Genomic DNA, 22277 nt, shown 5'->3' with positions numbered 1-22277 from the left:
TAAAACATTACAAACATTCATTTGAGGGGACTTTAACCTTACCATTACAACATTACAATACATGCTGACATTAACACGTCATACCACCCTCACATTATTCATCAGTGACCAGTGTATTATTAGTAGGAATGTGGTTGATACAGACACACACACACACACCCACGCACGCACACACACACACACACACACACACACACACACACACACACACACACACACACACACACACACACACACACACACACACACACACACACACACACACACACACACACACTCACATACATTGTGTAAACTCTGAATGGATTATTATGTCAGCCAGTCAATTTGTTTTTGTACATACGGAAAACATGACACTATTTTATGGATTTTGCCTAAATTGAAATAATTTTTCATATATCCCATGAACCTTTAATAATAATAATAATAATTGATAAGATTTATATAGATCACACCACTTACTCTGGCCATCCCTTGAACTGTATTGTAGCGCCACAAGCAGGTCATAGTGGTTCATAAGTGAATTATCTCAACAACTATTGGATGAATTGAACATTCAGTTTGGACATTTTCCCCTTAGGATACATTAATAAAACTGTGTTAAGGATTCACATCAAAAGGTTGGGTATGGACAAAACTCAAAAAGTGATAGTGCACTAAAATATTCAGATTCATAGAACTGTGTGTACACTCAAACCGTACTGGTTTCCCTTGATAAATTACAATTACAAAAATGACAAGAAGATATTTGACCAACTAGAAAGTTATCGAAATGCCTTTTATTTGCAAATTGATAGTACAAAATCTATTTTCACTCATCACAGTTTTTTTTAAATCATTCGTATACACATGTTTATATGTTCTTTCACAGTGCTTTACAATTCTGAGTGGAAAAGTGCAATCGCAATATGTTCACTCTGAATATGAATAAATAAAACAAGTTAAATTAACTTAAATGATGAATAATACAAAAAACAAGATAATACTTTAGGAAAACAAACATTTAAGGTGCTATTTTCTGAAACGGTATATATCCAGGATATACCTGTACCCATTTAACAATATCATTATTCGCATCTATTGAAATATATTATTACACATTATGGCTAACTGTGGGGTCATCATTAACAGATTAGCAGGTAGGCTGGTCTAGTAGTTGGTGCAGCGCAGGAAGTAGCTGTTTCTCAGAACACGGAACAACCTCCCACTCCTAAGGCTGTACTCATGCATGTAGGGTCCAGTGTAGATGTAAGTAAAACCTGAATAAAAAGGAGACTCAGGGTTATCTTTCCATTCAAAGTCTTTCTCATTAAGTCATTCTCTTTCATTTGAGACAATGCAAGCAAATAAAAGGTTGAAAATGTACATTGAGGTGTTTAATTCTCTAAACCTTGCTTGTTTGCTTCTGTATATTTGTCCTATACAAGCATCTTTAACGGCCATTATCTCAACATTAGTCTTTTTTAATACTCTTAATGAAAGGTTTCAACTTTTAAAGCACATAAGCCTACATCAACTCAACTTTCAACAATCATTATTTAAAGGATTTGCATATCTTGTTAATTGTTTTAACAAAGGTATTGACTCGACGTCATTGCTAATGAGGATATTCCCTCAATTGATCTCTCAAGTTTAAATGAAGGTAAAGGAGGTAATCAACTGGCAAAGATTTATGATGATATAAGTGCACCTGCAGTGTCTCTCCTTAAAGCAGTTTTTTACATGGAACATTTGAGATGCTTCTTACCTTTGTACTGCAAAGCTGCAGTCACCTTCCTGTACAGGCCGTTGAAGGCCTGATCCAGCCGCTTGGGGAATCCCCGGTCCATAGTCTGTTTGGCCTCATCATAACTGAAGAACCACATACAGTCATTAGACTAATTGACCATTTGTAAACCGTCTTTCAAACCATCATCAGTCACCTGAATTATTTCAACATTACGGTATTGGAACATAACATACCTGTAGTAATCGCTGCCTACAAAGAACAGAGTTTTGCCAGATTCTGCATCATGAAGGGCCGCATCGACTTTGTCCACACTTTCTGGTAGGCCAAAACTCGAAATTGATTTGGGATATCCTCCTTTGAGATCATAGCCGCTGAAAGCCCACACTTTCCGATCTGTATAGAGATGAATAGAAAAGCCTTTTTAGTACACGCATGTCAAGGTAAATAACTGAAAACAATGTCAGATAAGGAGCTTTAGGTGGATAGAGAGAATCAATACAATACCTTTAAAGAGTAAGACACTGTCTAATTCCGGGCTTTCGTAGGCAGCGTCAATGTCAATGGGGGCATTAGGCCAGAAGTTTGTGATGAGGAGCTGCTGGGGTTCCCTTTTCTGGGGGAAGCTACGCCAGAAGAAGCTGGGAACACACAAAAAGAGAAAATATTGTGTAAGTCAGATATTGTATGAAAGAAAAAACCCTCTTACATTGACATACTTGAACATTGGACTGTCTTGCTCCAATACCTGTCCTTGAAGAAGAGCATCTCTCCTCGCAGGGTTGCGACAGCGTCCAAGACCAGGGATGAATCACAGGCATCGGGGGTGGTGGGGGGCTCTGGGTTAGGATTCAGAGGATCCTTGTCGGGGTTTGGGCCTGGAGGTTATATGAAATCAGCATGTCATTGCAATAAACTTGTGTGACTTTACCAAGGACTGTTTAGGAGTATATGTTCTAGGAGGTTTTTTGTGTCGTCGACAATCAAGCCAGTGATGAGTACTAACCATAGAGAGACTGGATGCCGTTGATATCATCCCGGGGCAGAGCGTAAGTGTCAGGGTTTCTGAATGAGTACACGGGGTACATGAGAGCACCGGGGTCATCAGAGTGAGACAAGCCCAGGGAGTGGCCGAACTCATGAGCTGCCACCATGAAGAGGACGTACCCTACATTACAAAAACACCCAATAACAGGTCAGCTACGGCTCCTCTTGATGATGAGCATGATGTATCAAGTCAAAACATACACTGGCGAGTCTAAGAGACTTAATGCAGAGCGTCAATGACAAACTGACCTGTATTGGAGCGGAAAGTGAAGGTCTCGTCCTCATCAAAATGAGCATCTCCTCCGAGGCCCAGGCCCGGGGCGAAGGCATGGGCAAGGGTTCCATCAGGGCCATCGAAGGGGTAAAAATCACCATGATCTGTCGGAAAGGACATATTCAAGTTTTGCAAACCAAATAGAGCCATAGGCCATTTACTGGATTAGTGTGAAAAACAGCAAATGGTTTTCAGAATTCTATGATTGATCAGTAGTCCAACGTGATTCAAGAAACCAAAAACACAACGTTAACAGAGCGTGGGGAGAGTACATGACTGGGAAAGAAACAGATTTTTTTTTCTCACCTTGGCCGCCAAAGGAGATCATGATGTCCGCGATGCCACTGTAGATTCTAGTGAATCTCAAAGGAGTGACTTTGGCCCAAACCTGCAGCGCTTTCTCCAGGGAGTCATCCACCTCTGCCACAGGCATGTCTGGTGTGTAGTTCTCTATCCTGTGGGACAGAAAAATACACTTTAACAATGAATTACTTGCAAAGCCTACAGTAGATTTCTCTCACACACGCTCTCTTTAGATCATTCACCTGTAGGTGAGGCTGTTGGTCTGCCATTTGAGATCTCCAAAGGTGGCGTAATCAGCGACGTTGTCATCTGGAACTCCACAGCGAGGCTGCTTCATCACCTTCAGGGTGTCAGCATCTAACATCCCCGTGATCTGGAGACCAAAGAATCTCTGCATCTCACTCAGCTTCTTCATCTTAGGGCTGATCCCACGTCTGACGGTCGGGCCGGTCTCCTCTGTCAAGTTATAGAACTTCTTCAGGTAGCTCTGCAAGAGAACAAGGGTTGTCTATAACTGTGTAACACTCAGATATCCCAACACATCAACGTTTACCTCATGCCCTTAAATGCACAATCTTGAGAACACAGGTCTGAATAAAAAGGCAAAGCAAGCATACATACCTCTGCAAGGTTCTCATCTTGGACAGTAACTTGTGGCACTGGCACACCGTAAACTGCCAATGCCAGGCTTAGTAGAATGAATGGTTTGAAAGTCTTCATGTTTTGCTGATTGCAACTTGTGTGTCTTTGCTGGAGGCAGCTGTTACTTATATAGGCCGAGGACAGGGCGTGTTGGGCAACTTCCCTAGTGACTCAATATTACCTTCTAGGGATTAATGAGGAAGCTTTGATTGCTCATCCAAATAAGTTTCCCAAGGAGCGACACTGTAATCAATGATGAAATGACACATTCACATATTGTCACATCTAGCAGTCTATGCGTGGGAAGATTTTCATGAAAAAAAGATTAGAACAATCTCATCAATCTGCCATGAAAAAGTACTATATTATGTAAAGGTGCATCTCAAACATCTAGAATATCATGGAAAAGATCATTTACTTCAGTATTTTAATTTAAAAGGTGAAACTTTCATTAAGTATAATCTAGATACATTACACAAAGTGAAATATGTCTGGACAATTTTGTTTAATTTAGTTGATTATGTCTAACAGCTCTTGAAAATAAAAAAATAGAGCAATACTCAAAATATAAGAATATTACATAACACCAATCAAAAGTAGGATTTATAATACAGAAATGTCAACCTTCTGAAAAGTATGTTTATTTATACACCCAATACTTGTTCAGGGATCTTATTTTGCATTAATTATTCAGCATGGGATGGAAGTGATCAGTCTGTGGCACTGCTGAGGTTATGGAAGCCCATGTTGCATTGATAGCAGCCTTCAGCTCATGTGTATAGTTGGGTCTGGTGTGTCTCATCTCTTGACAATACCCCATAGATTCTCTATAAGATTCAGGTTGGCTGGCTAATCAAGCACAGTAATACCATGGTCAGCCAACCAGTTACGAGTGGTTTCTGGCACTGTGGGCAGGTGTCAAGTCCTGCTGGAAAAGGGAATGGGCATCTCCATGAAGCTCATCAAAATCATCACTGATCCAGATGGTATTTTGCATTTCATTTGGAAATCAAGGTCCCATAGTTTGGAGGAAGAGTGGAAAGGCAGAGAAAGCAGTTTCAAGTTTCAACAGAAAGTGACTGTATATCATTTTTAGACTCTTTTGCAGATTTTTAAATGTGGTTTATTACACATAATCAGTTTTCATTTGAGTGACAGGTGACTCAATTGCTACTTGGGATATGTTAAAAAAGATATAAATGAATTTAATTTTTACAACCATATAGTAATATAGTATAGAAATTCAGGATCTTCAGATTTGTATAAGGATCCAGATTTACCTCCAGATATTGATCAGTGATAGACATGCATGTGGGAGTTTATTTTAATTCAGGTCAGTGCAATTGTTCATGCCATAGTTTCTTTAAAAATCCCAAAATTGTATTTTCTTTGGACGCCTGACGAAGAGGAGAAAGAAAACTCCAGAGCAGCTAATCAATGGACCATGTGCAACAACAAAAAAACAAGCTTTACCGATGATCTAATCAGTAAATACATTAATAAAATAGTGAATGATAGAAAAAAAAGCATATGTAAACCTGTTTGAAGAGGTAAGAGCTGATAGTGAACATGTTCTATATTACGTTTTTATCATATTTTTAATATTAGAACAAAATGTCAGATTTATCTCCGCTATGCTTAAAGGCCTACTTCACCGGTGGGAATATGAAGGTGTATTGAATTCTGAGATCCTATGTAGTACAAATGAGCAGAAAGAGTGTTTTATGGTCTCACTGTCTAACCCTACATTTCTCTTTCTGTGATGTCACAGTAAGAGAAATGTAGGGTTAGGATGAACCAATTTCAATTTTTTTGGCACATTTATACTACATAGGATCTCAGAATTCAATACACCTTCATATTCCCACCGGTGAAGTAGGCCTTTCATTTTATTTAAGTTAATTTGAAACATAGTAGTTTCCCATTTTGTCTCTGTCATCAGCAGTCAGACCTTTGACTCACAAACTCAAAGAGATTTTCACACTGCTGTGAAACAAACAGTGACAGGCCTTGGGAACAAACAGGCGTGTTGCGTCACGTCTTGCCATTATGAACCGATTATTAATACCGGCCACACTAAATTATTCATTTGATTGAGGCGCCAGTCATTCAACTACAGGTGGTTATTTTCCATGTCGGTAGTAAGCTGGAACTAGTGGAAAGCTACAGTACATGTTGGTCAAGCTTTCCTAATAGTTGGCATAGAGGTCCAGTAATGTCTGGTGCAATGTATTGTCTCCGGTAAAATTGATCAACTTCAGTCAATGCAGACGTTCGCACAGAGGAAATGTATTGCAGTGAAAAAGCAACAATTGTTTTTTCAAACAAATTTGGACCCAAAAGTTCGGCCACCAACAGATCACACTGTCACAGTTTTTAACCATAAAATACATTATGGCCAGAATCTTTAGAAAAAATGTAGGTATCATGCAATCGTGCAACACATTCGTAACATTAACTTTAAAATCAAACACACACACACACACACACACACACACACAAGCATGTACTTTGATACAAGGTACAAATGCCATTATTACAACATTGTATCACACACTGAGGTAACACTTTCAACCACTTCCCTGGTTATTCATTAGTTCCCATTTTGGTATTGTGGTTATTGCTTGTATATGCATATGGTCTTTGATACGATATAATGTGTACACGCAGTAGATACACAGCACCGTCACCATCCAGTGCTTTCTTTCAATCATCTCCCCTCTGTCAGTATTTCATTGTTGTCTGTCTCTTTACAGTCCAGCAGGTCGTTGGCATGGCCGGTAGAGATGACACGCTTGGCATTCAGGTCGAATTTGTAGACGATGTTTCCCTTGAAGAAGTGCACCAAACCTGTTGCGAGTGAAGATCGGTCATTGTGATACAGGGTACGTTCATTGTCGGGGTGTTTAACTTTTAAAGATATTTTTTTTGGCATTTTTATGCTTTATTGATAGTGTAGAGACAGAGTTGAAATGGGGCAGAGAGGGGAGTGACATGCAGAGAACGACCGCGGGCTGGAATCAAACCCGGGTCCGCTGCTGGCCGAGGCCCATGGGGGGGACGCCCCAGAGCTAAGGGCGCCCCAGGGGTGTTTAACTTTTATTAAAGCTCATTCAGGCAAGGTGCTACAGTAAGTCCATTATTACGTAAACTTGTTTCATCATTTGCTTTATCAGGACAGGAAGTTCTTCCAACATCCGGCATTGCAGGGAGCTGCAGAGTTTCACTTGTACCTTCAGCTGTTTTTATCCTAAATATGTTGACATGTTTTATAGCCACAAAAAAAGAAGTCAGTTACTTACAATGACAATTACTATTTCAGTACCGAAAATCAATGAACATGGAAGAGACTGTAGCAGCACATGCATTTAGGTTATACCACACAGGATGGCCATAGAATCTCAAGCTCAGTGTTCCATCAGTCTGGTTTGACTAACACTGGCAGCAACAATACAGAACTTTGCAAACGGATCAACCAGACAGGAATATCCACATTATCGTTTCCATCAATTATGTTAAGTTGATGTTTGTATGGCTTCTTCTAGTTAAGAGGTTATGAGCTACAGCCTAATTTTACATTAAGAAAGGAAGAATGATCCTTAAATTGAAGGATTTGCAGACACTCCTCACAGTAATTAATTTTCTACCTTTCCAAACGGACAGTTCACAGTTCCTCTTTTCATCACAACTCTGGAATCAGTGAGGTGTTAAGAGCCATTTTAGGTTATTTAGAAAAACACACCTCCTCCTGATCTGTTTGTTTGTTAAGTTGTCAGTGGAAACACGTTTCTATTTCCATCACCATAAGAGTGATTGTATCAATGTATCACTGGTACGCCCACACAGTGAGATGAAAGATTTTAACACGTATACCTGCTGTCGTTATGAATCTGTGCTGACAATGGTCAACTTCACTGTTACATTTTGTGAACGCAGTATCTCAAGAACGCATTGAGGGATTTTCTTCAAAGTGTTTACAGATGTCCACCCTGACTCAAAGATGACCTGGATAGATTTTGGAGGTCAAATGTTACTGCAACCTCACATATTGTCAGGTCACGGTTAACTTGTACCATAGTTTTGAGTCTTTGGAGCTTTACCTTTTAAAGCATTGCCTTCCACAACTGTTTTTTGTTGTTTTAGTGTATGCTCCATGGAGGCATACAGTAAAACAACCAAGCAGTATTTCTAGTTGTATCTGATCTATTCCTGTATACAACTTTTCTTGATACTATAGACCAGGGCTATTCAATAGGCGGCCCGCGGGCCAGGTGCGGCCCGCGAAGGAATATTTACTGGCCCCCGCCTTGACTACCGACCGAACCAAAAAAAAACAAAAAAAAAAAAACCTTTTTTTTTTTTTTTTTTTTTTTTTAGTGGTGCACAATCAATGTACTAGCTCGTGTGATGTGTGCTTTTGCATGGTCATAACTACACGAAAGGCCGCGATCTGCAGTAAATAAATGTGCACATGTGTCTCCAAGCTTTTCTCTATCAGCTGCTCTGTGTATGCAGCTTTGCGGGCGCGATTGTACCGCAGTGTAAGTGTATGGTCCATTATTTGTATTTAGTGTGTCTGCATAATATTGCACCAGTAGAACTTTGCATGTTTGCACAAAATTTGTACCTTCACATAGCAAACAAAATTGCACAACTGTAAAGTCAGTGTCTGTAGTTTTTTTGTATTCAAATAAGCAGTTGTTTATTTCTGTACTGTGCATTGGCATCTTTGAGCAAAATACAGCCAAAAATGTTGCCGCGGCGCTCTGCGCCGCGCCTCCCATGACCCTGGACAGTGACCCCTTGACAAACACATTTTGGGGGGGAACCACTGTAAGGTGTTGCACTTAGAGTAGCCTACATTTATTTATATGTTTTTTGATAAGCTGTTGCACTCTTGGTAAACCTAGGCCTACCTGTATTTTGATAAGCTGTTGCACTTAGAGTACATTTATTTCTGTGTATTTTGATAAACTTTTGAAGAGTTAACCTATTGTGTTTTCCTGAACTGATAAGATTGTTAAACACTTAAACAACAGGCAGCCTATGTTAATCAAATAGGGATTATCTTTGATAAGCTGGTGAACTCTATTTGATAAAATAAAGACAATATATGCACTCCTATGTCGTTGTAGTGTTTTACAGTATATGTAGCTATTGATGTGATGCTCATCAATTTTAGGCATTTTTTTCTGGCCCCTCATTTTGGATCATTTCCACCAACCGGCCCCCATTCAAAACTAATTGAATAGCCCTGCTATAGACCATAGACCATGCATTTGTTCACAACATAACCCTTATCATCTTTAGTCTCATTTACCCCGCCCACTCGTTCCCTGTGAAGAGGTGTTTGGTGAACTACAACAGAGCAGCAGCAGTAGTAGTTATAATATATAGATGGATAGCTTAAATAAATAGTAGATTCTATTTTTTTGAAAAGAGAAACAGCATCAGCATTGGATAAAGCCCTCAGCTTAGGCACCAGAATGGATCTAAGCTCCCATTGCATTTTCAGGGAAACAGTGGGAATGCTGCATGTTGTCTGTATTGCTGCAGCCTCATTGACATTCATCCTTTTGCTCTTTATTTGTTACTTTGTTATTGCATGGAGTTAATGGAAGGAATAAGAAATGAACATTTATGGCTTTATTGTTTTATCACTATTGACTGAAAATATTCTTTCTTTCTATTATGTTTTTTCTAATGTGGAAATACATTTAATTTAAAGGAAGCATGTTCTATGTGTAGCACCTTTTTTATGAAACTGAAAAGGATGTGACATAATTATTAATTACCCTCATGGACGACAGCTGCATCGAGTGGAGTTGGAATCCCCGGCCACTGCTGCTCTATGAGAGCCGGTGAGGCCTCCATTGTCTTCTGTCTCTCGTTGTACCTGGATAACGTGCATAGAGAAACATAATGAGCTCCTTTGGTCAGTGTTGCAAAAACATCCTGATTAATATGAGCTAGTGATAGCAAAGTCATTCTGCTTCACTTTACTCCTTTAATTTCAATGTACAACCAGCATGCAGCTGTCTTAGCTTAGCATAAGACTGGAAACAGTGCAAACAGCTTTGGAAAGCTGTCGGATCTTAAATACCTCCAACACTCTTGGCCAACGAAGAACACAGTGTAGCGCTCGTTTCTGAAGTGAAGGGCAGCGTCTACAGATGTTATATTGGAGGGGAAGCCCAAGTCTGAGATGTTTCTCGGAAAACCCTCTTCAAGATTTAACTGCCTCAGCATCCAGAATTGTTGACCTATAAAAAAAAACAGTACTGTCTATGTTCGGATGAAGTAAAATTTGTTTGTTTACCTGCTTCGGTCATTAGAAAAGTTGGTAACACTTTACAACTATGGTACATTGATTAACTCTTTGTTAATACTTAATTGAGGCTTAATAAGCAATTACTAAGCATTACCTAACTGTTAATACATGCTTAGTAAATGCTTAATAAACATACACTAAGTATTAACCAACTAAACAAAACTTAACCAACGTTAATAACTTAGCATTTATGCTTACTTAATGCTTAATAGGCATTTACTATGCATTAACTCCATAAACAGCATTCACTTAGCATTAACTAACAGTTAATTAATGTACCCTTATTGCAAAGTGTTACCGAAATGTTAAATAAGGAATTTAAGTGCTCTTGGAGAATATGACTTTATCTTACCTTTGAAAAACACAATCAAATTCTTCTCCACATTCTCATAGACAGCATCCAGGTATGAAGGGACAGTGTCTGGCCACAGGCTGCTAATCAGGGTGATCCCTGTTTCCTCAAACTGGGGATGTTTGCGCCACATGAATCTGAAAAAAGGTAGAAATTTCTCTCAAAACACCCTTTCAAACATGGTTTCATTCATTAATCTGGAGAAGTTAGACATACAGGTATTGTCGTAGGTACGCACCTGTCTTTGAAGAACAGGAGCTCTTGCTGGAGTTCTGACACGGCATCGAAGGACAAATCTGGATCACATTTGTCAGGTGTTCTTGGAGGAGGGTTTTTAGTGAATATTGAAGCAAAATGTGGACTGACACCTGCAGGCAACAGAAGGAAACAGTCTAACCATGCGTTCCACATTGCATACTCTTTCTTTTTTTCTATTCTACATACTACATCTCATCATAAAAAATAATCTAGTAAGGATGCACTAGGCATACACTTGGGACATACTTTTACTTATTTATTTCATCATAACATTGCGCCTCAGCTTTTATATCCGTCGCACCAACAGGCTCATGCTATATGGAATACACCTTTCTCAGCATTTCTTTTTATGATATAATAAAGATGTATTTCTTCCAAATCATCTGCTAAAGCACCTGCTTACAGCTTTTATGAAATGGGACATTTATTCAAAGCAATAGTGTGTAACTTTTTCATTTAAATGAATGTTGGTAGCATTCAAGCCTTTGCCAAATGAGTTGACACAAAGTTGATTAAGTCTATCAGCTCCACATAACACTCTCTGTATTTCTCAGTATTGCAGTGTTTACAAACTGGTGTCGCCCCCCTGACACTGGTAAAGGATCGCAGAAAAATTCTAAGAAGCGACCAAAACATTTTCAGTAGTTAAAGCAGAAGTAAGCGATATATTAATTTTTATATACGTGTAACATCGCTCTGTATTCACACAGTGGTCACTTGTATAGTGTGCACGCTTCATAACACAGGCCTCTCAGTCACTCTGCTGTGCACGTAATCGGCGAGAAACTTTTCTGGTATCCCACAACCTGATATCCAATCAGAAGAGAACGCTACAAACAGGCACATCAAAAGAACCATTTAGCTAACGAAAAAAACCTAGACGACAATCTATAATACACCGTATGTTTAACATTATGGAAGTATCTTAAAATGCAGCTGACACTTTTATGTATTCCTTTCAGATGTACACTTTGTAATAATATGAACGGCTAATGTTGCTATGAGAGCTAAAATTAGACACAAAAAGTGAGTCAACATATTCACAGACAGTGGGTTTGAAATGATGAAATCTGAGACTGTTACAAATGGGGAACTTTGATTTAAAATGCTTTGACGTGCGTCACTATCGAGTAGCCAAACTGTACGCTGATGAAAACCAGATGTTGTGGTTTTTAGCCTTTGGATTAGTTCTCACACCACTGAGTGAGTATGTTATCACATTACTTTAAATTATAAATATATCACCATGAGTAAACATGAGAAATTTTATGCATGTTACTGAACTGACGTGCAACTATTTTCACAAAAACTGATCCAATGTGCATGTGTTTTTCGATTTAAAGGGAAAGATAAGGTTATTTTGAAGCTTGCAGGTTAATAAATACTAAACAGTTAATATCAATGCAGACACAGTGAATGGAATGTATAACTAGTATGCTTTATTATTATTAGGTAGCCTATTGTTAATGTTTGTGTTACTTTTTGCGTTGTCTAAAGGATCATTCAGAAATGCAAAGGTCTTTGTTACATACTGTATGCAGTTTCTAACATTTTGTTTTTCGAAAATAAGCAAAAAACTCTCTGAATCCATGTGGAGAAATGATGGTTCATCTTTTAAACCCTGCTGAACGTACCGTACAGGTGCTGGACATCTTTGACATCACGGAAGGAAAGCTGCAGCTCGTTGTTAGAGGCAAAGTTGTACGATGGATACATGATGGCTCCGGGGTCAGGCGAGTGGGGCAGACCCAGAGCATGGCCAAACTCATGGACTGCTACGACCAACAGGTTGAAACCTGCACACACAGTTGACAGGAATGAGAAACCAGTAGGGCCAAGATCGTTTTTCGGCCTGTGGCATGTGTAACAGCGACCACTGACATACCATTGCATGTGCCGCTCAGTAATGGTAAATGCCGGTCCCAACAATGGTATATTTAATTCCATATTTTAAAAAAATCAAGAATTGGTCAATTATTAGATTGTTGGCTATTTTGCTTCCATAATGTCTCTTCTTCTCAAACCAGTATGAATAAAAGGTTTTACTAAACCTCGTTTGTTTGTGTATGTATATTTCTCCTATACAACCATCTTTAATTTTTTTTCAACACTCTTCTGAAGCTGAACTAAATTTTGCATAATCACTCTGAGCACTATTATGAAGGCTGTTACAGAAGGATTTGTTGATGTTGATGATTTATAAAATGAAGAAAGACCTGTGTCATCATCAAGTTTTTAGTTTTTTTTAAAGATGCTAACGTATGCATAATTAGTTAGATTTGGTGAAATTTGAATATTTATTCAAACATTTCCAAATAAAATGAAATACAAAAAATAAATTGATTTAAATTTTAAATCCACTGGCAAAGTTTCAAAATGGTAAAATGAAATCTATATTATTCTACCTTATGAAGCAATGTACCTGTTGTATTAAAACTCCAGTCTTCATCAGCGTCAAAGTGCACGTCTCCACCAATACCAAACCCAGGTAGATAAGCATGAGCCAGGATTCCTCCTCTGCCATCAAATGGAGAGCCATCTTTATGTTCTGTAACAAACAGTGCAGTAAACCGTTATGTTGGCTGCATTCCAAATTAAATACTTTTTCTTTTTACTACACTACATACTAAAGTACAGAATAGTTTTACAGCCACGGGAGAGAAAAACAAATCAGTTAAAGGTGCTGTAAGCGGAATGGTTCTTTTAGCTAACTTCCTGTCAGTTACTGCAGTTAGCAGTCCCCTCCCTCGTCCCCTCATCACCACATTAATGCACTGCGGTCAAGCAGCGAGTTATATAGCATCATCTCAGATCTATAAGAGATAAAACATGACAAAACCCATCAAAACAGACATTGGGGAGGATTTTTACCTGCTCCGCAATTGTAGACGCATAAACATTCACCCCTCTGTCGCTCTGGATGTGCACCGTCAGTGAGACGGGTGCCGGTTTGTTGCGGTCTTTCTTCTGATTGGATATCAGTTTCGGGATACCCGAAAAGTTTATTTGCAGATTACAAGCAGAGCCAGTGACTGAGAGATCGGCTTTATGAAACGCGCACACTATATAAGTGATCACTGTATGAATAAAGAGTGATTTAACACTTATATTAACATAAATAAATCACTTACTTCACCTTTAAGGCAGTTTTTTTTCATTATGTCGAGAAATGTCAAGAAAAAAGACAAATACTGCAAAATGCAATTGGAGTTAACGGGGCATCTACGTATTTTTGGCATACTGCAATTGACCTGCATGTATTGGGACATCCTAAATCTTTTTTCTGGCATACTAAATAGTATGAAAGTATGGGTATTGGAATGCAGGGTTAGAGTATATCCTTCATATCAGGATCACTGTTCATTGCATCTTGTCTGGGGGATATCTCTTCCCTTCAGACTGTCTCACCGCCGCGGTAGAAGGAGATGACGACATCGGCCTCTCTCCTGCTCCGCTTGCGAAATTTCACCCGTGCGACGTTGGACCAGAGCTTCCATGCCGCTCTGAAGACTCTGTGGACCTTGGAGGCGGGGATGGAGAGGTTGTACCCAGAGATCCTAATGAACAATGATAGACTTTTACTCATAATCAGGTACATACATGTAATAGGTCTCTGCTCTCCTACTTGTGTTCCTCTTATACTTTTAATTTGTCTTATATTGCTCTGTTGGAGGAGCCTAAAGACTAAAGAATTTTATTGCCAGCGACTTTTATGTAATTGTTGTGCATATGACAATAAAAACCAACTCCATCTTGAAATCTATTGCTTTCTTCTCCCCCCCTTCAGAAAATTAGAACAAATCTTTTTTTGGCATGGCATTTTCAGCCATGTAGGTCCCCTAGGTCCAGACTGAAATAAATCAGCATTTTCCCCGATTGATTGGGCACAAAACTTTATGTTAAGGTTTATGGTTTCCGGATGATGAGACCTATTGTCTTAACGGTTTTTCTGACATCTCCTGTAGTGACACCATCAGATTAAAATTTGTCGCTTTTTAGTGAAATGTCAATGACTATACAAATGCCGGGACCATTTGGTAGAGAGATGTATTACTGTCGTGGATGTCAGTGTCTGATCAAAAACATTGTTAAGTAAACAACTCTATACAAATCAGAATCACAAGGTTAGGCACAAGGACATAACCTTTATCCTACAACAACACCACATCAGCTTCTTATTAATAACACATGCAGCACACACACACACACAAATAGCCCACAGCTAAGACGGACATGTCATCAGATTCATTGGGCGACTATGGCTCAGTTGGTAGAGCGGGTCGGCCGATGATCAAAGGGTTGGAAGTTCGATCCCCGCCCTGCCACCTGTGTCATGGTTGTTGTGTCCTTGGGCAAGACACTTCACCCACCTTGCCTCGTGTGAATGTCGATAGTTAGCCTGCTATGTGTGTGTGAATGGTAACGTGGGTAAGGAAAACAGGTCTCCCTTGAAAAAGAGTCTTCGGTCTCAATGGGATATACCTGTATAAATAAAAGGTTAAAAAAATAAAAAATAGATAACAAAATTGCCCTACACACACACACTAACTTTGCTGGCTTCTTACCTGTAGCTGAGGGAGCTCTTCTTCCAGCGTATTGTGTCTCCAAAGCGCTCCACATCAGACAGACCACAGCGAGGCCTCTTCATAACAGCCAGGGTCTCCTGGGTCAGCTCTCCATTTGGAGGCAAACCATGGAAGAGCTGCATCTCCTTGACCTTCTCACAGAGTCCAGTCCTCCAATCAGCATTCACATCTGGGTCCTCCACTGTCCTCTTCTGTCTCTCCGATCTGGGCTGGTAGGCATAGAAGTGCCGTAGATATGCCTGAAGAAGATCAGTCGGAGTGTAAAATGGTACCTTACTGCAGTCAGTTAAAGGGTTATGAATGTGTATGGGGGCGCTTGGTGTGTAGTGGTCAGAGCAACCCACCCCCCCCCCCCCCCCCCCCTCCCTCCCTCCCCCCCAAAAAAAGAGGCTCAGTCCTCTTCACAGCAGACCCGGGTTTGAATCCAGCCTGGGTCGTTTTCTGCATGTCATTCCCCTCCCAACCCCTCTGTCTCTCCAAAGCAAAAATGCTAAAAAGGGGTTATGAATGTGTGCCAAGCAGCAGCATGCTACCACTGTAAACTGTTTATTATACTTTGTTATCTTCTTACTTTTCATGATACCATTCCGTCTCATGTGAAATGCCTGGTTGTTGATAGGTGTACATAGACATGCCTTGCCTTGCCTTCCCTTGCATTGCCATACTGTCTTTACAGTAAACATTCCAAACATTTGCTCAAACCTTTAATAATAGCATGTTGCCCAAACATGGCTGCACTCCTGTAATAGTAGGTGTCAACAACAGCTACATTCTGTAGTTTCTGACTTACTGTATATGATGACTGCAGCTCAATAGAAACATGTTCAGTAATCTCCATGGCCATATTGTCCATTGAGTGTAACACATACAGTATTTTAAATATTATTATTACTATTATCAAAATTATTATTAAAAGTCCATGTGCACCAGAATATTTCAGTTACAGGGTCACACCCATATGTTAAAGACAGAATATACTAACGTTATAATTTATTGATTATAATTTATAATTATTCTATTTTGGGGCCATAAAATGTATCGAAATATATGCCTATATAATACCTTATTTTTCGGAAATGTAAAAATATATGACATTTTCTTCACAATATATGAAATATGGTACCAACTCCCAATACTTTCAATTCCATTATCAATTGTAAGAATGTATTTCATTCCAACCCATGGCCTACTAAGGTCTCAGTATCTCTACAATTGAATTAGATTCCTAGCAGTGTGGAGAAGGCTTTGAAACAGTGTGTAGAATAATATATATAAAAAATATTAACAATAATCATTGTGTCTTGTTAAATTCATATTTTTTATATGAAATATCTTAATAAAGCCGTTAATAGGATTTTTCAGAAAACTGTTGGATACATTTGGAAAATGTATTTTCAAGATTAGTCCATCAAGACATGAGATGAAAGTTATCTGCAGACTTCAATATCTCTTTCCAAAAGATAACACTGTCCTGCCTTCTTAACAAGGTAGTAGTCAGACTGATAGAGGTGACTGATCCACAATAAAAACAAGTAGGCGCTTTCCGTCAGTGATTTTAATGAAGCAAAAATACCAATTAGAAAATGATAAATTGATATAAATGATACATCTATAGAAATATGTGTTTATAAAAGCCACAATGAAATGTTTTACCTTGAATAATTCAACAACATAATAAAAGTCAATATTCCTGTTACAGGTTAAAGTATTCCCACATAGACATCTCTATATAGGTGGAGCTGTGTAACATGATGTCTGGAGCCATTCTTCTGGAAGCACAAACACAGATGCTATCAGTGGGTCAACAAAAAGGTCAATAAAGAGGCTTTTAGAGACATCCAGCACTTAGCTGAAATAACAAAACACAACCTTGAGCAAAGTGCCGCTCAGGGCCAAAGTAGTGGGGCTATAAATCTGATTGAATCTCCTAATTATAAAGCAAGCCTATCCCAACACAGAGTCCTGTAAATCTAGCTTTTTCTTCCTGGGGGTTACTATCCCATTTTTCTTTTTTTAGAAGTTTATTGAGATACATTTTACATTGTTTCATATAAAAACATAAAATGCATACAGGTTTCTAGTCCAGACTCATTTGCAACCCCTGTCCCTCATTTGGCTGTGACTAAAAGTTACACATGAATACAAAATACAGAAGACATCAAATACAGTAGAAATAAAGACAAAAACGAGGACATCGATGTATGTGTGTGTGTGTGTGTGTGTGTGTGTGTGTGTGTGTGTGTGTGTGTGTGTGTGTGTGTGTGTGTGTGTGTATGTGTCTGTGTGTGTGTGTGTGTGTGTGTGTATATAAACTGGTAAATACCTCTGCAAGCTCCTGGTCGGCTTCGGTTGGTCCAGCATGGGGTTGTGTGGTCAGGTGTGGGCTCTGGAGAGGGAAGGCTGTGACAGGACTCTGGACCTGCATCATAAGAGTCAGAAGACTCAGCCAGAGCATCTTCATGTTTGACAGGCAGCAAGTCAGTGTGTCTGAAGAGATGAACAGCTGCTGGGTCACAGGGCTGTATATGCAAAAGCTGCAGTGGGGTCCACCTGTTAATTATGCTCCTGTCTCAACAAGAACAGCAAGGTGGCTCCACACTTACTGTGACATGGTCTTCTTCAATGTCTCTCCACAGACACACCAAGGACCCTTCTTTATCTAGCGTCTACGGGGCACGAAATTAGTCCAAACCTGCATTGTCAGACATTTGGTTTGACTTTTAGATTTTGGGAGAACAAACATATAGTTATCAACATTGTAAATCAAGTGTAGGAGACTATCGCCTGTGGGCTTCACGGGAACTGCAGAGCTGTTTTTAGAATGACATAGTAGACAGTGACAACATCTGCATCAAAAACATCCAGCAGGACATCAAGGATGCTACGAAGATGAAGCTCTAAATTTCTTCTGAACGATTCTTCGAGGTGCCAATCTAAGAATCTTTCATGAGAACTGGGACTGCTGGGCTGATCACAACTCCTTTCATTTTACACGTTGTGAAAACATCCCGCCAACCACGTTTACAATGGGGATGATTTGAGATAGAACCACTGGAAGTCATTTGATTGTACTTCAAAGATCCAACATTTCCTTGGCACAATATGAGATTATAGAAGGAATCAACACAAACTGGTATTGTGTGATACTTAATCTTGAGGCCAAAAAAAAAGCCCAGGGTTCAACAATGTACCTGGACTATGGGGAGCAGACAACAACGGAGACAAAGAAAGCATGTCAGAAATGATTGAAAACCAGCTGTTCTTTAACGTGTGTGTGTGTGTGTGTGTGTGTGTGTGTGTGTGTGTGTCGTATTTATCGGTAAAATAAATATATAGCAATGGATCCTTGATGTCATGGATTTGCATATTTGACGTGCGACAGAACACTGCAGGCCTATGTTACGATGGGGAATAATTGAAGGGTTAAAAACTCAGATATGCGCTGTGTTTTATAGCCCACAGACATACGTTATTATAGTCTTTACCTTCACACTTCAACTGTTTTAAGGTAAAAGAAGAAATGTCATGTGCTGCATCCTTTATTTCTTACTCAAGTAATGAAAAATGATATTGGCGATAAAACAGTACATCCACTTAAAGCTCCACCCTATACATTACAGTTTTCTTTATGGCTTTAAGGTAATGTAAAGCGTCCTATTGTGTTCACAATACAGGAGGTCTTGACCTCCAAAATGTTATCGGTTCATCCTCTGATCATAGTGTGAGTTTGTGCCAAATTTGACAAAAATATGAGAATTTGCGTTCATGAGGAATGCGGTAACACAGTGACCTTGACCCCTGGCCTAAGACTTCCCAAATCTATTCAGTTCATCTTAGAACCAGAGTGGACAGTTGAGCAAAGTTTGAAGAAAATCCCTCAAAGTGTTCATGAGATAATGCTCTCACAAGAATGTCCCTGACAGACGGACAACCCGAAAACATAATGCACCCAGCCTTTGGCCTTCACCGTTGTGTGTAAAGGCATATAAAGAGCCTTTAACTTTAAATCTCTTATACTTCAACAGTCAGTGGCATAACATAACAGATATCTGGACCTTTGGTTCCCACGAGGCAAGCTTCTGATTGACACACTAATTAAGGATGCAGTAGATTTATGTAGTAGACAGGTTGTTGCACAAGTGTGTTGTAATACTACACTAGTCATCATGCAACATTCAGCTGTATACTCTATTACTTATACTCTGTCATAAAGGATCTTGAGATTGTTCGGCTAAGGACTGTCCAAAACAACTACTGCTAAATTACTTAAGATGGCAATCAATTACATTTCAATGTCCATTTTGTGCCCAAATGTGATCATCTCACTTTTGTTGTAATAAACATATTTGAAGGATTTCTATCACTGCTAATGATCAGGATCTGTTTTGTTTTGTTGCCAGGATTGTTATCAGCACAAATCGTATAGAATCTGATCTTGTCATGAGGCCTTTTTTCCAGGTCTTGGGCAACTCGGGCATTCCCAGCCTGAGTCAGCTCCAAGTGTTACCAAGTGCGCCACCCACATTCTAACTGTTCCGAAGCCGGGAAAGAAACACACCTGAACCACATCTGTTAAAATCCCTATGCTCGACACAATCCACTCACAATCTCCAGTAAATACAAGGACATCTGAGTCAAAGGATGTGGGTGCACTTGAAAAACCTGCTAATGACACTATAATACAAAAGCTTGACTCATTAATAATAATTCCCCGCTGTCCCTGGAGGCTTTGAGACTGGATGGGATGCTTCCAACTTGAACCTTTCAGTGGTACATCAAAGAGCTGTTTCGCAATACCTGGAGATGTTATGCTTTTTCAATTAGAAACTACTGTTGACTTCTGATCCAATACTCTTCTTTAAAAAGCCATTTCTTTTTGAAGGATTTGAACATCACACTGTTTAATCATTTGTCATTTCCTCCTTTGGTCAACATGAGGGGGGACTTGTTCTCATTTGAAAAGGTTTATAGGATTAAATATCAAAGTCCAAACTTTTATATCAGTGTTTAAAACTGTAAAGAAAACAACAGAGTGGTTCACATGCCAGGCAGTTGAATGAGGAGGAGGAGGAGGAAGGAAGGGGATTTTAACGGACTGGTCACCACAGTGGAGGGAAACACCTCTTGTTTCCCTCCTTTTCGCAATCAACCGTCTAAGTTGTGTCAAACAAGTCTATTAAAGCTGTACCAGCTGTGGAATGCGTGTGTTTATTTGCATGCGTTCTGCTACACACTTTGATCGATGACAGTGTGTGTGTATAATGCTATTATTGCAAAGCCTGATTGATGCATGTACAGAAAAAACCAATGACACCATACGGACAGATGTGTTTCCGTCACCAACATTACCAAAACCCCTGTTGAGAGAAATGACAGTGAAAGGATGTCTTTGTGTTCATACTGTAACTGTTGAGAACACTAACAGCTATTATGGAAGATTGAGCATCCCCTCATCTTTCACAACAACGTGTATGCAGAGGAATGGTATGTAGCCTATGGATTTTAAAGTGGTTCTATGTCTAAACTTGCTCTTTCTTAAAGAGATGTCAAGAGACTGACAATCGGGGCCAAATAGTACACAGGGCATACTGTATGTTTACTGTATATGCCTGCACGAAACGAAAGTGACAGAGAACAGTGTGTAGGCCCTACTCACTGTTGTTTGATCATTTTAGCAGCTCCTTTGTTGTGTATGTAGCCCCTTTTACCCCAATAATATAGAGGCAGGGCTGTACAGTGCGACAGTTTTGATCGCATTTGCTACTGAAATTGATCACGTGCGATAATAATTTCACATCCGCTAGCACCGGTGCGATTGGTTGTTAAGGACCCGTGCCAAAAAATATACGTCTTTCTGTATCTTTAAAACTATGATGGGAGCGATGCATCTAGGGAAATGTATTTCGAATTTTAGGCTCGCCAGTTCCGCTCAACTACTAAAACACTACATTTCCCGAACATCCGCACGTTGCGGAAGAGGATTTGTTACGGTCGAGGGGTAAATAAACTTTGAAAAATGAAGAGGTATTTCTCCGTTCTCGGAAGTTCTTCTAATGGAAACTCAGAAAAGAATCAACGCATGGAAGAGTCAATCTCGGTGACCACTTCCACAGAACCGGCACCAGCGGACGAAGCCTGCTCCGCCCATGATATCGTCTCGGCCAAAGAGAAGATGTACAGGTTTAACCCCTTGTGGCTAAAATCCTATAATTGGCTGGTCTACGACCAATCAAAGCAGTCTATGTTTTGTAAATATTGCCTTGAGGCAGGGGAAAAGACAGCTGGTAAGACACCCTACATTACAGGCAACACAAATTTCAAGAGGGACAATGTTAACAAGCACAACATGTCAAAGCGACACATCGCTTCCCGGGAGACGTTTTTGGCAAAAACACAGGTCAACCGTCCTGGTTCCATCACCGCTGCTGTGATAAATCAAAACAAAAGCGTGAACGAGGAAATTATTAGGGAAATGAAAATGAAAATGAATATTGCCTACTGCATCGCAAAGGAGGAGCTCCCATTCACCAAATTCGCTTCACTAATTTTACTTCATAAAAAGAATGGTGTACAAATGAATCCGACATATGATAATCATGTGCGTTGCGCTGAGATGATCGGACAGATTGCGGACGACATGAAAAGAGTCCGTTGGAGAGTTTTGACCCCTCGACCTCCGCAATGCAGTGGCTTTCCTCCTCTCAACGGTCCAGGAGACCTAACTACAAGGAGTGGCCACACTTTATTCCAGAGGTGTA

General features: G+C 39.6%; 2 protein-coding genes across 2 annotated transcripts; both read right to left on the bottom strand.

Moving 5' to 3' along the window:
- Positions 1–854: 854 nt before the first annotated feature.
- Positions 855–4076, bottom strand: LOC307260962 (collagenase 3-like). The gene is made up of 10 exons (XM_080041370.1): positions 3972–4076; positions 3593–3837; positions 3354–3502; positions 3023–3151; positions 2733–2894; positions 2475–2604; positions 2234–2367; positions 1963–2122; positions 1748–1851; positions 855–1259 (listed from the first exon to the last, which is right to left on the bottom strand). Exons 1-10 carry the CDS (start codon positions 4068–4070, stop codon positions 1150–1152), a joined length of 1422 nt encoding a protein of 473 aa, XP_079897496.1. The 5' UTR covers positions 4071–4076; the 3' UTR covers positions 855–1149.
- Positions 4077–6702: 2626 nt separating this feature from the next.
- Positions 6703–17980, bottom strand: LOC307261061 (neutrophil collagenase; the record flags this gene model as incomplete). Its single annotated transcript, XM_080041498.1, has 10 exons — positions 6703–6842; positions 9788–9888; positions 10096–10255; positions 10676–10812; positions 10914–11043; positions 12568–12729; positions 13356–13481; positions 14342–14490; positions 15499–15758; positions 17843–17980. The coding sequence occupies 10 exons, from the start codon at positions 17978–17980 to the stop codon at positions 6703–6705; spliced, it is 1503 nt and encodes a 500-aa protein (XP_079897624.1).
- Between the last annotated feature and the right edge of the window lie 4297 nt (positions 17981–22277).

The sequence above is a fragment of the Ammodytes marinus genome (assembly GCF_949987685.1).
Source record: "Ammodytes marinus genome assembly, chromosome: 14".
Lineage (NCBI taxonomy): Eukaryota > Metazoa > Chordata > Actinopteri > Uranoscopiformes > Ammodytidae > Ammodytes > Ammodytes marinus.
This window is presented reverse-complemented; position numbering and strand designations above follow the sequence as displayed.

What these genes read in the sequence shown, in the direction of transcription:
- LOC307260962 (XM_080041370.1), bottom strand. Translation starts at nt 4,070, where the DNA reads ATGAAGACTTTCAAACCATTCATTCTACTAAGCCTGGCATTGGCAGTT. An exon ending in ACCAACAGCCTCACCTACAG is followed by an intron (nt 3,503 to 3,592) that starts GTGAATGATCTA and finishes TCTGTCCCACAG; the next exon opens with GATAGAGAACTACACACCAG. An exon ending in CAGTGTCTTACTCTTTAAAG is followed by an intron (nt 2,123 to 2,233) that starts GTATTGTATTGA and finishes ATCTCTATACAG; the next exon opens with ATCGGAAAGTGTGGGCTTTC.